The 18,339-nt window shown below is 38.6% G+C and overlaps 2 protein-coding genes across 3 annotated transcripts; both read left to right on the top strand.

Annotated features, from left to right (window-relative positions):
* Positions 1 to 272: 272 nt before the first annotated feature.
* Positions 273 to 1,517, top strand: LOC127834402 (uncharacterized). The gene is made up of 2 exons (XM_052360236.1): positions 273 to 363; positions 558 to 1,517. The coding sequence occupies exons 1-2, from the start codon at positions 307 to 309 to the stop codon at positions 1,173 to 1,175; spliced, it is 675 nt and encodes a 224-aa protein (XP_052216196.1). The 5' UTR covers positions 273 to 306; the 3' UTR covers positions 1,176 to 1,517.
* A 3,190-nt stretch (positions 1,518 to 4,707) lies between these two features.
* On the top strand, positions 4,708 to 16,698 carry LOC127834225 (uncharacterized). 2 transcript variants are annotated; one of them, XM_052359904.1, is made up of 4 exons: positions 4,708 to 4,946; positions 12,915 to 13,039; positions 13,283 to 15,413; positions 15,886 to 16,698. In XM_052359904.1, the coding sequence occupies exons 2-4, from the start codon at positions 12,927 to 12,929 to the stop codon at positions 15,892 to 15,894; spliced, it is 2,253 nt and encodes a 750-aa protein (XP_052215864.1). In that variant the 5' UTR covers positions 4,708 to 4,946; positions 12,915 to 12,926; the 3' UTR covers positions 15,895 to 16,698. The 2 variants fall into 2 exon arrangements, with proteins under 2 accessions (XP_052215864.1, XP_052215856.1); XM_052359896.1 differs by having other exon boundaries at positions 13,283 to 16,698.
* The last annotated feature ends 1,641 nt before the right edge of the window (positions 16,699 to 18,339 follow it).

The raw sequence follows: 18,339 nt of genomic DNA, 5'->3' as shown, positions 1-18,339 counted from the left end.
AATATTGACGTAATTAACCAATTTATGCCTAGCGTCTAGAAAAAAAGGCCTTGTCAAAAAGCGTAGACCCAGATGAGACGCAGGATGATGCGGCGTCTCATCTGGGTCTGTGCTGTTTGCTTAGAGGAATTTCTGTAAGAAATATTCTGAATAAAGAAATAAATATACTAGACATCCCTAATTTTGGAAATAAATTGATCCAATTGAGGAGGATGGGAGAGTCCACTAAGCATAAATGGGTTAAGATCAATTTCACGTGTGTATTTAGAGCAGCGAGCCCGATCCCAAGTGTTCCGGTTGGACAGGATGTTTGGAGACTTCAGGAGGAGTCATGCTCACGGCCACGAGGCTAACGAGTTGGAGGTGAGTGTGGCAATATCAATGTTTATGTAAAGTGTTGTGGTTATGTTTCATCCTGAATCGTTAAGTATAATACGCGTCAAGATAATTCGCTGATGATTTTTTTCTGCAGTTTTATAACAATAATCCCAACAAGATTATGTGAATTTCATTAGTTTAATACATTGTATTTACCGTACGCTTTCATCTGCCAACAGTCGTTCATGGATTCCTTGCGAGAAAGGCGTTTAGAAACGATAAAATACTTTACCCACATGACAACCACCGAGAACATCCGCAAAATATTCAAAGATGGTACGATGTTTCCGCGAAACACCGAGACTCCTCATTGGTCTGTTTTGTCACGTGATAAGGATGCGCCAATGGGAGTATGGTTCAGCGCAAGTCTATACCACGGAGAACTTCCAGAAACGTCTGCTTTCGGCGATAACCGGATTAAAATACCATGCCAGTTCATTGTCCAAAATATGTTCCAACCACGATTATTCTTGGAGGCGTTTTATTACTATGAATCAAATCCTAAAAATCAAATTGTTCGATTGATTCTTGTTGACGCGGAGGTACACAGAAGAGAAGCTGAGTGGTGTGAGAAGAAATGTCTGAGACGTCTAAATATGGTGGACAACAAAATTCTTGTGCTTAATCGAAATAAGAAAGTATACCAATGTGTGAAGAACGACGGTGAGTTGTTTCCGTACATATGGGTGGAGGTTTTAGTCGTGGGGCAAGTGGATATGGTTGCCATAGATACCATAGACGAGACGACTCCAAGCAAGCTAGAACCAACGCCCGGAAAAGTTCCAACGGGAGTTTAAAGACCCAATCTCTTTTATAAGAATAAAAGTTGGCTTTACTCGTTTATGATGGGAACGCGTTTTGTTGCTATGTCCACGTCAATATCGAAATTGACATGTGTTGAATCATTTTGTAAATTAAATGTGTAAGGCAAGCTTTTTTTTCAAAGTTGAAGGATGTTTGATTTTATACACAGTATATCTGGCAATACAGGTTAGCAAGGCAATGCCAAATTTGTGACATATTATGGGATAGCCATAACTATTTCTGCTTAGCACTCTTGATTTGTTATAGAATTGCATGCGGATATTAGTTATATGATTAATATAATAATAAATAATAAGTAAATTTAGTTCACTGGCCAAGTAAAAATGTAACGAAGGTCTCGAAAGAAAAAAAAACAATGCTATAAATGAATACCATTTTAAGCATATATAATGGGTTGATATTTTCATTTAATTACACTTTTAAATTGAACATGAATGCTAAAATTTTAATTTTTGTTTGAAGTGCGAATCTATAAGGTTCAATTTTATTTACATTTCTGTAGTGTGTGATTAATTCTGGGATAAGTGAGAGGTTATGGAATCAATTAAACCGTTTTCAACTTCCATCGCTGTGTGCTGACCGTTTGAAAGCTATGAATACGACTTAAACCCTAATTAATATTGTATTACGTGGTCTTTTATTCAAATAAAAGACAATCGGAGGTTTGCAAGATTTTCTCTGCTGATCATTTTTCTTGTGTTTTATTGATGTTAATGTTAAATACAGACAAAAAAACTGGCTTATACTCTAGTTATTGAGTAAACTTTGTAAACATTACTTTTACTTTTGATTAAATCTATGCCCGTTCAACGATGTGGGCGTGTTTATCCGTAGAATAAGAATTAAGAATACAAGTATGGGTTACAGTTTATAGCATTATTAGTTCTCCGCGTTCTATTGTACAGCGGAGCGCTCCGTCCTGAATGACATGAGAAATCAAACTGGTTTTGCAAGCTTTTTTTATTTGCTATTTATAAAAGTAAATTCACGATATATATGAGTACACAGGTATTTCTTGATTGATTGTTCTAGAGTATCTTTATACTCGGATAACAAGCGAAATTCCTACATTCTGGCTGGACACATGGACATATATGCATTTATTCGTTTACAAGTTTTTCCAATGTGGCGTCTCCTCACCGAGGTCGTTTTTCGTGGACTGCTGCTAATTGTGTAAAGAATATATGGTTTTAGTTTGTATCTTGTGTGCAGCAAATCCAAAAATCAATCGAACTAGAATTTTAATGTATAACGATACATTCTCGCATATAGTTCTTGTTTGTTATATAAAATAAAATTCTACCAAATCTGGTAAGATTTTCTTGTGATGGCCGAGATTGTATGTGAGAGCAAGGAACGACAACTCTGCTCGGAAATTAGAAAATACCATATTGCTGTTTGTAGCGGTTTGGGTGATATTTGTTAATGTTTATGCCCCTTTAAGGTTCATGGGGGGGGGGGGGGGGGATAAAATTCATTAAAACTTCGCTTTGGTTTTTCTTAATTGAACGTGGTACAATATGGTCAAACTATATATCATTTTAAAGCTAAAGACGGATAGAATAACATAAACACATTTTTGACAGTCAATATTTGTGTGCTTTATTCATATTTTGGTTTAAAACCAATATATTTTTACACTAATTTACAAAATCTCAATCTAAAGTTAGGAAGGATATGCACTACCTTAAGTTGAATAAATACAAAGCTATATACATATACAAGGTCAAGTTAGCAACATTTCACAGAAAATTATTGTCATAAAACAACAAATGAGTTTTTATTCAACTGCCTTTTTTGGATAAATATCCTAAACAAAGTTCTAAAAATAACTAAAACGTAACTACTTTTTAAAAATCCAGGTACGGTGGATAATAAGAGTCACAATTCTATTTCAAAGGCTTAACAATTGTGTTATTTACCTCTCAACAAAATTGCAAATTTTAAACCATCTCAAATTGAAATAGATTGCAGACGACATATAAAATTGTAAAGGAATATAAAGAAATTGGCAAAACGATTGATTTTATATTTCTATTCCTTCTACCCATTTTGAAAGCGTGGCCATCGCTGTGATCCGTAGAAAAACGTGCAAAACAAATCTGTCGAAACCACGTGCAGTGGTGAGAAAAACGGGTATGTGTATACACATACCTGAGAAAACACAATACTTATTTTGACAGTTGGATGGCAACTAGTAAAACAACTTTTAACATTAAATAGCAAGAGATCGCACTAAATAATAGAAATGACCACGTAGAGATATCATCACTTACCTTATTACAAATATTATCCAGCTGAAAATTGTCCCCCACACGTCTTTTTTAGTTTATTTGTATTGTTTTTCTGGAGCCGAAGTGCATCTCACAGAATATCCATCCAACTTCCGTTGTTTTCACTTGCGTTATTAAAAACTCCGTTTAAAAGAATTATTTCTACTTTTAGATTGTTAAAGCGATGTATTATTATATATTATCTATAGAATAGTATACCGTGATGAATTGTACAGAGTTACGTATCGATCTTTCTATCAGTCTGTAAGCGTACTATTTTATACGCAATAATATATGTCGTGTGATTCGACAACGATTGTAAACATTGGAGAAATGCTTCTTACATAGTTATTCTTTTGAGTGTTTATATGGTCTGATCGTGCAGTTTGCAAACATCAACGGAAAGATTACAATCCAATGCATTTGTCATCGTCAACCGTTTGGAATGTCAATTAGGCGATGAGTGAGTTTTTAGCATGTTTCTTTCTATTTTATTAATTTAAAAATGGCTGCCCCCATGGTGATGAAATGACATGTGTTCGAGTTTTGATATTTCTAGATATGTAAACTTTTTTTACTATTTAAGCGTAACTTGCCCTCGTCAATGTCGATATTATTCACTAGTTATATAATTTTCCGCCAAAATACGTGGAATAAACATGATTCAGATTTTTGAAAATAATGTTTATTTTAGTGTTAAAATCGCTTTGTATTTTGATTGATTTTGTGGATGTTATGATACGTTGATGTACAAAATTGGTAGCAGTTTGAAGGAAAAACATCCTTTAAAGCATATATGTATACATTTTCAATGTGGCACTCTTCCTTTAGTCAAATTTGAGTTCAATGCTAGGGGTCCCACATTTTTCAAAATGAAGCCTCTACATAAACCTTAAGGAAAATAAAAATTATTACACTCAATATACCAGTCTATCCATTACAAGCAGCATATTATCGGACCGACAATCACTCTCGCCCATTATGCCTACTCCGCCTCCACATGTACATGTATAATGAAAATACCTTTGGCAAATATTACTGACGTCCATAAGCCAAATGCGATCGTTTAAATGGATTCTTTAAAGTCGAAGGTGTATTGTACGCTATTAACACACGACCTATTTCGTCCTAGGTGAATCTTAATAGTTATTTCAGCAATAGCAAAGCAGACGACAAAACCGGTTTTGTCATCGAGAACAAGAATTCTGGGTATGTATCAGTTTTATTTTAGCCCTGTGTAAACTAGCGGAACGGTTTACTGATGCGTGAAACGGGCGAATCAAACTGAACCCAATAAACGAGGGTGGATTGTGCATGACAATAAGCAGTGTAAACACTTCTGAAATATATTTATGTTGTTTGACGTACGATGAATTGTGTTGGAGAAAACACGTTTTCGTAGACGTCAAAGAAAAGGATACCAAACGAAATACACCTGTTTGACGCCAGTTCTCTTCGGGTACTTCAACGGTAGGTTCTTTTATTAATTATTCGCGCGAGTTTAATGTTCTGTGTTTGGTAATACAATTTCAAACAAAATGGACACGTACCACAGCTTTGCCGTTTAATTTGTCTTCAATTCACGGCACAAGCACGTTTATCAAGTTTTTGCCATTCCATATTATCGAATAAATTGATTTAATGTAGTGACTTTATGTCAAAACATTTAAGCGGTGCTCAATGTATTCTTGGTACTTAAAGTTACGATTTCATTAGGACGTAACTATTGTAAAACATAGCATACATACGTTTATTGCGTATTTTTATAATAAATAAGTCAAAGAGACTACTTCGGCCGTCCTAACAACGGATCCACCAACGACAGAAAAAAAGGCATTGCCGTAGCTCGTTCCATTTCGTTTCTTTTCTGGAACAGACCACAAAATGATTGCAATAGGCATACGCAAATTAGATTGACATTACGATAAAACACGATAAGGCATGCATAATGAATGTTTATTAACTACAAAACAAACAGTGCATGTATACATCAACCTATGGTTCGGTAATTAGGATGAGAGCAGTGCATTATACCAATATTCAGCAAAACATGAATGTTTGATATATCTTTGCGACCTACTCGCTGCTTCATACGTTTACTAAAAAACATCGAATTCTTAAATTTAATCCTTGGTTTGAATCAGAATTCGACCTAAGGATTGAACCATCTCGGCCCGCGTTTGACTAAATATTATCAACGGTAAGTGATTCGTAAATGGTATTTGCATTATAAGGAACCGTAACATTGTGACATTTCATTTTAAACGAAGATACGCACAAAATATGGACATGTTAACAAGTTATGTATTAATGAAATGAAGATACTTATATTTTAGATACTTATATTTTAGATACTTATATTTTAGATACTTATATTTTAGATACTTATATTTTAGATACTTATATTTTAGATACTTATATTTTAGATACTTATATTTTAGATACTTAAGTCAGCAAGGTGTTACTTAACTTTAAATATGCATTTTTTGTACAAACTGATAAATGACCTATTATTATGGCACCATTTTCTATAAAGTTAGGATGTTTATGCCCCGATGGAGCGCATATAGTGATCGCATTGTCCGTCTGTCTGTCTGTCCGTCACATTTTGCGTGTAGGTTTCGAAAAATGCTCATAACTTTTATGTCGCTTCAGATGTAACCTTCATATTTGGTATGCATGTGTATATGGAGAACGCCTATCCATAAGCACACAAATTCTGATCCCTGTGACATTGACCTTGAACTTAGGATCCGCGTTTAGGTTTTGAAATATGCGTTAAGGTTTCGAAAAATGCTCATAACTTATATCAAAGCGTTTTTCTGGAGCATATGTCATCCTATGGAGACAGCTCTTGTTCTAAGTTGTTTTTGAAGTGTCAGATGACACCTTAGAAATAATCTATAAATGACTAAATGTGTTTCTATAAATGTTAGATAGCTTTTCACCAGTCTTAACAGTTAAGAACGTTCTTATAAAAAATGTATTAATAATTTTGACCTGTTTGGTTTAATATTAAATCAATCACCAATTTCTGAACCTACACTTATTTGTGACTATCAATAATATGTGTCCATTATTATATCATATTTCTTATTATCAGAATGTGCTTTGAAAAAAAAGCTCGAATATAAACAAACATATAAACTAAAGCGGAGAAAAAAATCATATTTGATTGTCGGAAAAGATGAGCTAATTTACTGTTTTATGCAAAAATATGGTAAAAACAGTTATAATTAGAATTTTCTTAAGTTTCTTCATACTATTAAAACTGGCTTTTAAAGTGTGTAACGTGTTTAGACAACTATCGTTTTACTGGTTTGAAAAATTAAATTTCATGAAAAGCAATGTTGATTTGGAAATTAGTTCATTTTCTCCACGCTTTTAGGAGAACAAGTGGGGATATTGTGGTCTTCCGTCCGTCCTGGCCACTGTCTCCTCCTACACTATAAGCACCAGATCCTTGAAACTTACACCCATGGTAGCTATGAGCATATGTGCGACCCTGCACTATTTGGAATTTTGATCTGACTCCTGGGTCAAAAGTTATTGGGGTGGGGCCGGGTCAGAGATTTTCACTCATTTTTATGCCCCCGGTATTATGCATTGGCCATATTTTTTGCTATATTGAAGATAGCAACTTGATATTTGGCATGCATGTGTATCTCATGGAGCTGCACATTTTGAGTGGTGAAAGGTCAATGTCATCCTTCAAGGTCTAAGGTAAAAAAAACTGATCCAAAGGAAATAATAACTTTTAAAGGGAGGTAATTAATGAACCTGCCAAATGATAAAAACAAATTAATAAATCAAAGCGGCGGAGGAGGGGATATTGTATTTCTGACAAACACATGTCTTGTTTTATGTTATTTTACATTAACTTCATTTCTACACCGATTTACCTCCAATTGATACTGAACATCTCTTATAACAATACGGTCAATCCAATGGCTGGGTAGGTAGGTAGGTAGGGAAATACTTTTTAATGGCTTTATAACTAGTTGATCACACATTTTTTGACATTGTTTTACTGATTTTATGATGGGTAAAAGTCAAACAATTAACATGTTGCAATTATTAAGCTAGTTGAAACGGGATGAACTACGTTTAATCTTTTTAATCTAATTTGTGTGGACCTTTTCTAATCTGAAATTTCTTTTTGTCAATTGAATCATGCGCTAGGTTGCAATTTTGCCAATTGAGCTCTACACTGACCGTATTTACTTCAATTTCAGCGATTGTGTTAAACGATTAATTTCGCGTTGATTTGTAAGTCATTTAGACTCGTTTGGAAAAAAAATGCATTGCTTTACGTTGATTTAACCCGCAAGTTTCGTTATGCATTGAACCATGTGCTTGATGATACATGCTTTTAAAACTTCTTCAAACGATTTTCTGTTTGAAGCTCAATATCCACCGACTTCATGTACACTGAATGCATTAGCTCTACTCGGATCAAAATGCCCGCGGTCAAGTTTACTTAGCTGTCTCATAAGTAAAAGGGATAGTTGAAGTGTGAACGCTTAACAAAACGCTCGGTGCGTATCAACATGAGCTTGCAAATTCAAATCTATAATGCCGGATTTGAATGGAGAGGAACCATTGAAATTTCGCCTGAGGTCCTGGTCATATTTAAATAGGTGATTTAGGACGGATCAATTTAGATGAACCCATGCTGAGTGGTATACTGAGCATTTTTTACACAATTAATGTGTTATGCTTCGGTAGGGTGGCATATAGCAGTCGCAGTGTTCGTCCGTTCATCCGGAATTCCCTTTTCCGTAGGTTTTTTACGCAATGCTTCCTGATATTGAGGTGATTTTTTAAACGCGAGTCTACGTACATGACATGCAGATGAAGTGTGAGTTTCGTTCAGGTCCATTGATTTTTCTGGCGAAATTATGGGCCTTTGACTTAAAGATTTTCCTCTATACTAACAGTTTTCCGGAGGTTGTTTACGCAACGCTTTAAGATATTTAGCTGATTGTGAATTTACCTACATGTACATGACCTACAGATGAAGTGTGAATTCCTTTCCGGTAAATTGTCATTTGACGAAGTAATCTGCCTTAGACCTCGACCTTTTCCATTTTTCTTATATTTTTTTAACAAATGCTTTCATGTATATAGCTCATTTTTATACCCCCACAAACGAAGTTTTGGGGGGTATATAGGAGTGAACTTGTCGGTCGGTCGGTCTGTCTGTCGGTCCGTATTAAGTGTCCGTTCTCTGCTTCAAGTAGTTTTCATCCAATCCTCATCAAACTTGGTCACAAGTTTCTCTCTAGGACAAGTTTGAACCTGGCCCATTCCGGGCCTAAAACTAGGTCACGGGATCACTTAGTGCGGTTTTTTTTACATTCAGCATGGTGTCCGCTCTTTAATTCAAGAATTTACATCCGATCATCACCAAACTTGGTCATAAGTTTTATGGAGATGATCTAAGTGCCAATTTAGAACATGAGCCTTTCTGGGTCAAAAACTAGGTCAAGGGGTCACTTAGTGCGTTTTAAAAATTGAGCATGGTGTCCGCTGTTTTTTTTTGGAAGATGACATGCAAAATATCGTGTGTCAATGCGGCATGTGGGGGTATTCGTCACGTCTGTGACAAAGCTCTAGTTTGGAATGCGAGTCAATCTACATGACCTACAGATGAAGTGTGAGTTCCATTCCGGTCCTTTCGTTTTGGGCGAAGTTATGGGCATTGGACTTATTTTTATTCCCCCGGTAGGGTGGCATATAGCAGTTGAACTGTCTGTCAGTCCGTCTGTAAGTCTGTCAGTCTGTCAGTCTCTGTGTCCGTCCGAAAACTTTAACATTGGCCATAACTTTTGCTATATTGAAGATAGCAACTTGATGTTTGGCATGCATGTGTATCTCACGAAGCTGCACATAAAGATTAAGTTCAAGGTCATTATTCAAGGTCAAAAGTCCAAAAATACAATCCAAGGGAAGTAATAAGCTTTAAAAGGAAGATAATTTCTTAACCTGCAAAATGATATATTGAAATTTTATTTCAAAGCGGCGCAATAGGTTGCATTGCTTTTCTGACAAACACATCTCTTGTTCCCTCTTATTAAGGTTTCCCGTTTTTTAAGCAACGCTTTCAAATATAAAGCTCATTTTTGGTGTGTGAGGATACCTACATGAAATACAGACTAAGGGTGGGTTTCGTGCTAGTCGGTCCATTGATGTTAGGCGAAGTTATGATCTTTGGACTTAATTTTTTTTGTCTTAAATAGCTGCTGTGCGGTTTCAAAGCGCAGTAGTGGACGTTGTGTTTCCTAGACGCAGGTCATGTTATCTAAGAATTAAGAAATTTTATATTATTCCATGATTTGCCGAAAGATGTGATACGCTTAAAATCTTGAAATTTAGAATTAAAGTCTTTATAACGCTCAAAATCAACGAAAATTTCGTGAAGTATTTTGTAAAATGAAGTTTACACCTAGACAATCAGTGTTCCTTATAGCAATAGCCACAATTTCAACGCTAGATGGGGTATGATTACATGGATTTTTGTAGATACAAAATGTTCGTTTTTATTTATTTGTGACCACAATAACGAAAGCACGAACACACATGCACTGTATTGTACAGATACGTGAAACGCGAAAACCAATACATGATCTTGTTCAGTTACGTGAAACACGCACACCCATCCATGGACTTGTACAGGTACGCTAAACACGCAGGCCCATGCACTGTCTTGAAAAGTTACGTGAAACCCGCACACACATGCATGGTCTTGTACAATTACGTGAAACACCCACACCCATACTTGGTATTTTACAGTTACGTGAAACACGCACATCCATCCATGGTCTTGTACAGTTACGTGAAACACGTACATCCATCCATGGTCTTGTACAGCTATGTGAAACATGCACATCCATCCATGGTCTTGTACAGCTATGTGAAACATGCACATCCATCCATGGTCTTGTACAGCTACTAGTATGTGAAACACGCACATCCATCCATGGTCTTGTACAGCTATGTGAAACATGCACATCCATCCATGGTCTTGTACAGCTATGTGAAACATGCACATCCATCCATGGTCTTGTACAGCTACGTGAAACATGCACATCCATCCATGGTCTTGTACAGCTACGTGAAACATGCACATCCATCCATGGTATTGTACAGCTACGTGAAGCAAGCACATCCATCCATGGTCTTGTACAGTTATGTGGAACACGCGCACGCATCCCTGGTCCTGTACAGTTACGCTTAACATGCAGGCTCATATATGCTGTTACGTGAAACACCCGCACACATACATGGTATTGTACAATTACGCTAAACACGCAGGCCCGTACATGGTCTTGTACAGTTACGTGAAACACGCACACCCATTCATGGTCTTGTACAGTTACGTGAAACACGCACACCCATTCTTGGTCTTCTACAGTTACGGGAAACATGCACACATATGCATGGTCCTGTACAGTTACGTGAAACACCCACACACCCATTCATGGTCCTGTACAGTTACGTGAAGCACGCACATCCATCCATGGTCTTGTACAGTTACGTGGAACACGCGCACGCATCCCTTGTCCTGCACAGATACGCTTAACACGCAGGCTCATATATGTTATTGTGCTGTTACGTGAAACACCCGCACACATGCATGGTTTTATACAGTTTCGTGAAGCATCCTCACCCATACATGGTCTTGTACAGTTACGTGAAACACCCACACCCATACATGGTCTTGTACAGTTACGTGAAACACCCACACCCATACATGGTCTTGTGGAGTTACGTGAAACACCCACACCCATACTTGGTCTTGTACAGTTACGTGAAACACCCACACACCCATACATGGTCCTGTACAGTTACGTGAAACACCCACACCCAAACTTGGTCTTGTACAGTTACGCGAAACACCCACACACCCATACATGGTCCTGTACAGTTACGTGAAACACACACATACGTTCTTCTGACTCATCAAACGTTTTTCCCTAAGCAATTTTGTGTCTTCAGTAATATTTCCATAAGATGTATCAAAATATAAAACAGAACAAACCAACATAATAATGTTAGTTTCTTCTTCGTTCACTTAAGTAGCTGGCCATAATTAACTACTTTTATAGAAATATGCTTTTTATGCAACACTGTGTAGTTAACCGTAGTTTGAAGTATTTAACTGCAATCCTTCGGCGAAGGACCATTTACCATTAATATCTACACATCGACAAATAGCTTTCTTCAGGGCGAAGCTTTGCGTAATTTGAAATTATATCAGATTTGTCGTAAATCCTCATTATGAAAACTCACCAAACCTTGACGAAGTATACCTCTTACAGTTAAATAATTGAAAATTCTGTTACCGCTGAAATGTCACGCCCTCGGGCATATTGTGATTTCAAAGTTACCACGGTGCGGTAGTGAATATTTATGACAATTACCCAAACTTTAGTAGATAACTTAAGAATGATAATTTTCGATAAAATCTTTGTAAACTTTGTCATTGTAAAAGCAGTCATTCACCTAATGTAATGTGAAAATTGAAAATGTAAAAGTTATGCTTTAATACATAAACTTTTAAGATAGAATTTTTTTTTAAAGCACAAAGTTGTCGTTAGAGATAGATCTAGTTTTATTTGGAGAGTAAAATTACTTCCCCTATATTAAATGTCATACATAAAACTACAGGAGTCTACAATTAACATGGCATTTGGTTGTTAACTACCAGTTAAATGAATTGAGAACACATTATAAAACAAACAAAATTATATATGTGTTTTACTGTTCAAAATTCGAACTCCGGGATTTTCTCCTGGTAGTCGGGTTTCCAAAACAAGACAATATTCCAGTCATATCAGTAAAATTAACATTAAGTTTAAATTCTTTCTCACATTGCATGAAACAATAGCGGATGCCCGGCTCCTCGCTTGCAGCTTGTCTTTTTTCGCAAACGGACCGCATCAAGGTCAAGGAAATGCGATTCGCTCTGTGAAAACGCAAACGGACCGCATCAAGGTCAAGGAAATGAGATTCTCTCTGTGAAAACGCAAACGGACCGCATCAAGGTCAAGGAAATGAGATTCGCTCTGTGAAAACGCAAACGGACCGCATCAAGGTCAAGGAAATGAGATTCGCTGTGAAAACGAGGCTCAATGCATGTGCATCAAGTGTCGTCCCAGATTAATCCAGGCTAACATCAAGTGTCGTCCCAGATTAATCCAGGCTAACATCAAGTGTCGTCCCAGATTAATCCAGGCTAACTTTCCGTGGACTTTTGCTAGGAAGAGACTTCCTTTAAAAAAATAACGTAAAAGTGTCGCCCCTGTTTAGCCTGTTCGGACTGCACAGCCTAATTTGGGACGACAATTTACGCTAATGCATCAAGCACCGTTTTTCCAAAGCGAGGCTCAGTTCAATTAATCGATCTCCTAGAACACTTCATCTTTATTTTAGATAGCCACGAAGATGAGTACAAAGTCGAACGTGATGTACCGGTGCCAGGTGTTCTATATCGGAAGTTCAAAGCCCGCAGTGGACCGGAAAGGAGTCGAGGCACTTCAGGCTCCCCTAAAGGAGAGGTGCGTATTCGGAACATTAATCTTCGCGTTAAATAAATTTAATACAAAAATAGTGAATACATAACTTTCGAACTACAAAAAGGGTACTAAGTAATCAAGGTGGAGAACTGAACGAATTTACGAACGATTTTCCCCACAAGTTTGTATTTATGTTAACAATGTGAACATGTTCAAAATATGTCCTAGTTGTTCATGCTTGCGACAGTATCTCATGTTTGTAAAGCGTACACAACTTTATTACAGATACCGTGGGAGCGTATCGAACGTGGAAGGATATGACGTCACAGTGACAGTTACACCGGATGTGGTTCATGTGAACTACGCGAATAACACCGAGCCGGCCTTTAGTCTACCAATATCTACTCTAACGATTTGCGCGGCCGTGAGATGTGTGGAAAGCGCCACAGATTTACAAACCACGAAATTCGTGCCCGTACATTCGGTCATCACGGCCAACGAGCCGGACTCGGACCATCCGGCTATCTACGCCACCGTCATGAGGCGTCAGCGCGGCAACACGGACCCGCTTCTGTGTCATGCGTTCATCTGCAACTCGACGCGTGACGCTCTGCACCTCGTGAACGCAACTCAGACGGCACATACAGCGCAGCGGCGCGGCTACGATTCCTCTGGGGCCATGAAGTTTTTTATTGACCAGTCAACGGAGTTCGACAAGACGCTGCGTGTCAACCAGACCACTGCCTGGAAGACGCCGGAGTCTAAGAAGATATACATGTACCAGGAAGATTATGATACACGTATTTATAACACAGACACGAAAACGTTCGTCACAAACATCGACACAACGGACGTGCGACGTTCAGCTCACGTGTCACGAGCGTACGAGTATGACAATGTTGACGTCAACATTGTCAACGGAGATGGACACACTAATACGTATTACGTGAAAGCCGGAGACTATCGCGCACCAACACCGCCTCCCGCAGTGGAATCTCAGACCGTACTCGTAAAGGCGCACGCGGAAATGGAACGCGCACCTACACCTCCCCCGCAGCAAACAATAATTGTCGACAAACCTGTAATCACTCAGCGGGGCCCGGTAGAATATCCGAAACCTAAAATCATTGAGCGACCTGTTTATATTGATCCTCCGGCGCCACCAAAAATGGAGCCTCAGGTGATTTATGTCGACAAGCCTGTGTTTAAGGAGATGAGATGGCCCGACCCTCCAAAGCCCCAAGTTATAGAGCGACCAGTTTACATTGACCCACCACCCCCGCCCATCCAAGAGGCACAGAGGATTATTGTGGACAAACCAATTGTCAAGGAGTATCCTAAGCCTCCGACTCCACCGTCACCAATAATCCAAGAAAACCAGGTCTACATAGACCCACCAGCGTGGCCTCGACAGGCACCACAGAAGATTATTGTAGATAAGCCGATTTTGCGACCCATTGGTCCAGCTCCTCCGCCACCCGCCCCGGAAATCGAGGAGCGTCCGGTGTACATCGACCCACCAGAATACCCGAAACAACAGCCGCACAGAATCGTCGTAGAAAAACCCGTATTTAATGCTCCGAAACCAGCCCCTCGACCACCGACGCCTGAAATCGTGGAAAAGAAGATCTTCATTGATCCACCGCCTTATCCGAAGCAGGAGGCTCAGAGAATCATTGTTGAGAAGCCGATCATTCGAGATCCCGGACCGCCCCCGGCCGCCCCAAAACCCATCATCATAGAGAAGGTCGTCTACATCGATGGACCCAGATACCAGCAGCAGGAACCCCAGAGAATCATAGTAGAGAAGCCCGTGCTGCGTGACCGCGGCCCGCCCCCACCCCCACCTCCACCAATAATTATTGAAAAGATTGTGTACATCGACCCACCACCGTGGCCGGTGCAAGAGCCTCAACGGATCATTGTGGAAAAGCCAGTCCTTCGTCAGCGCGCTCCACCTGTAATTCCAAAGCCAATAATTATCGAGAAGCCAGTCTACATCGATGTCCCGGAACAACCTATGCCTGAGCCGCAGCGAATCGTTGTCGAGAAGCCTGTTATGCGAACAACGTACGGTGTGTCGGAAACGCGCCGTATTCCTTCCGCCTACAGCTACCATTACCAGAGCAAGCCGTCAAATGTACGTTCCTCGTATGTCATTCGGTCGAGTGAGCCACCGCGCGGTCTGAGGCGTTACGCATGGTCGGAGGTCGGGGAGGACCAGACACGGCGACAAGACTTTGGCAGCGAAGCGGGTTACAGGGTATACGGACAACCACGTGACTTTCGCTTCCGTGAAAACCAGTTCATGAACGAACGCAACTTTGGACGAAGCATTAACCAGGAGTTGCGTAGGTCCCACGCCAACTCATACACGTACGGTGGGGCGTACAAGGTTACCCAGCGGAGGGACTCGGTGAGTAGCTAGGCGCAGGGTGACTCACTGTGATCGGCGTTCATTTGGATTGCATGGAGCGCAGTTTCCAGGCCCGTCTTATTTGTGTTACAAGTGCATCTTGTAAATAAGAATATATTCTAGATTTGTATTGATATTATTTAGAGATGACAAATTGTCTGTTTAAATTGTTAAACGTAGGATTCAGTGAATAACATTCATTTTTAAACGCGAGACAAGTTATATATTTGTTTGAGATATGTATACAAATGTCTATGTTTGTTTCATTGCATTTCCCTTAGTCATTTTCATTTTCATGAAATATTTTGCAACTTAAGTTGTATTCCTGCATTCTTAGCACGTAAACATATATAATATTAGTTAAATCTCATACTCGTTTGATTGCAGTTATATCATATGCCCTACTAATATATATATATATAACAGAATGTGTGTACTAACGCGTGTTAACTTTGTTCGTTTTTACTTGTAGGCCCACTAACCATATAAAGAGAGCACAATCGCCCTCTTCCCCCTGAGAAGTGCTTCCCGTTCCATTTCGATTGCCTACCTGGAAAACACTACTTATTAATGTTAGGTCTAGTTATTACTGCAATTCCCACCTTGACACTTATATTATCCTTTAATCTACCCAGTGCATACCCCATAACACGTTTTCGTTCGCTAACAATTAACATAGATAAGTAGAATGCATGAGAAACAAGCAACCCTTAACCTTTTATTTGCCCGTTTCAAACTGGGCTGATTATGGGAACATCTGCGGCAAACTAAAATCATCGCACGGACCTCATTATTTATGTTGCTTTAAGACCTCATTTCTTAATTCCTTGCGTTTATCTTATTATATAAAAAATTATATAAAAAACTAGGAGTTTTCCTGTGGCATATTTTGAGTAAATAAGACAATTTTAGCAAGTGGATTGAGCTTGTTTGGTACTAAAGAACTATTTCGGTCTTTCATTTGTTTCCTTTGATTGTTTAATAGATATTTACTAATTGATTACGTCGTGTCAAGCATGTAACTTGAATTTTGTTACTATTGAAAAAGCTCTAGAATGTATCAAATATCTTCGGTTTTTGCTCTCATCGCAATATTAGTTTATTGATAAACAAGCTTAAGAAATTAAAAACTACAATTTCACAGTTCATTAAAAATGTATGGATTGATAAATCAAAATGTCGTTTCACTTTGCTTTGTTATATGTGCAAGTGTATTAGAATGATATGATATAAATGTTCGTTATATAGATATGAATTGAGAAATATACATTTATTTTCTTGAATACTGCTATTGTTTTTTTCTTTGTTATTCTTTTCTGTCGAATGTTCAATATATTGTTGATCCGCTTTCTGGGAAAACAGGGCCTAATACAGGTACGTCAAGTGTCGTCCAAGATTAGGGGCGACACTTACTGATGTTATTGGCTCGACGTTTCTGGAGAAAACCCGAGGTATTGTCATAGCCAGCTAGCCAGCTCGTCGTGTCCTCCGACGTCCGCGTCGTGCTAAAACCTTAACATTTTGTTAAGGTTTTGAACATTGGCTCTAAAATCAAATTGCTTCCACCTAAAACTTTGAAACTTCATATGTGGATGCACCTTAATGAATTCTACAGGCCACACCCATTTTTGGGTCACTAGGTCAAAGGTCAAGGACCTTAAAAAATAATTCTGACAAGCTTTCATTTATTCAAACCTGCACCCGTAGCCGAGCATGGCATCCGTTATGCGGTGCTCTTGTTGTAGTTTGCGTTCAACTGAAGTCTCTTCTTAGATATAATATTGTATCGGCGGAAAGTGTCGTATCTTATAAGACTGTCCAGGGTACGCTAGGGCGACTATATGCACACAAATTATGCCCCTTTTTCCCAGAGCGAGGATCAAACGTATCCAAAGAACACTTATGACTCCTTCCGATTGTTGCACTAAATCTCGGCTTATTCAGATTGAAAACTGCTTCAAAATACCCAGATGCACGATTTCAAATATTCACGGAGTTTAGTTATTGATTGATTTCATTTTACCTACCACACAACAACAAAATTTAATAAATTATGTCGTTAAATAAAGTAAGGGTCATGACTACGGTGTCGTGCCGCATAATCCTTCCCGGACATATCCCGATGCTAAATGCCGAGTAGATGTCTCCTGCATCGCCTTTACGCCAACAAATAACAGGAGCCTCGAGTCTGTTTAGGCTTCAAGAACATCTCGCCAGGATCACGATAACTTCGCCCAATAAATCACGAATAAATCAAGTGACCTACCTCAAATGGCGTATATGCATGCAATTTCACAATCTGGCTGATGATTCTTATGAACATCTGTTCATTGCATAACGATGGTAAAACTTTAGTATCATTTATTTATTATGCAAATGCAAACACTTACTTTTTAAATATCATACGCTTTCTATAATGGATTTTCGGCAAGTTAAACACGCTCTCGGATGTACCGACACACATAACCAAAGTTACCCACAAAACGGCTTGAAACCTCACAATCAAACCCACACCTTTGTTAATCCTATAAAGTATAACAGTAATTATTGACGCAAGTTTGTATCCAGTGGCAGCGAATAAATATAGTGGTAGACCGTCGTACAGAGTACATGTAGATAAACACCCACACATCGATACATTATCGATGATTTCAACACCCAGTAACGCCTTTGGCTAATTATGCGTGTCAAATGTTGAAACACCCAATATTATCATGTTTGTGTGGCATAAAATTGGATTTCTATTTTCGACAAAGTCATATATTAATAGGGCCTCAGTGTGGGGTGTAAGATCATTCTCTTGCATAAATGCAGTCCAGAGTCGAGCTATGCGCTTTTTCTTGGGTTTTGGCAAACACACATGTATACACCAAACAGTGCTCGCTATGGTGAATTATCATGGCAACAACCACATGTGAAAAAATGG

Source organism: Dreissena polymorpha, chromosome 1, assembly GCF_020536995.1.
Source record: "Dreissena polymorpha isolate Duluth1 chromosome 1, UMN_Dpol_1.0, whole genome shotgun sequence".
In the NCBI taxonomy this organism is placed as follows: domain Eukaryota; kingdom Metazoa; phylum Mollusca; class Bivalvia; order Myida; family Dreissenidae; genus Dreissena; species Dreissena polymorpha.
Note: the sequence above shows the minus strand (reverse complement) of the source record. Positions and strands in the feature narration are given on the sequence as shown.

Coding starts and splice junctions, on each gene's coding strand:
- LOC127834402 (XM_052360236.1), top strand. CDS start 307: ATGTTTGGAGACTTCAGGAGGAGTCATGCTCACGGCCACGAGGCTAAC. Junction 364..557: donor ACGAGGCTAACGAGTTGGAG/GTGAGTGTGGCA, acceptor ATCTGCCAACAG/TCGTTCATGGATTCCTTGCG.
- LOC127834225 (XM_052359896.1), top strand. CDS start 12,927: ATGAGTACAAAGTCGAACGTGATGTACCGGTGCCAGGTGTTCTATATC. Junction 13,040..13,282: donor CAGGCTCCCCTAAAGGAGAG/GTGCGTATTCGG, acceptor ACTTTATTACAG/ATACCGTGGGAGCGTATCGA.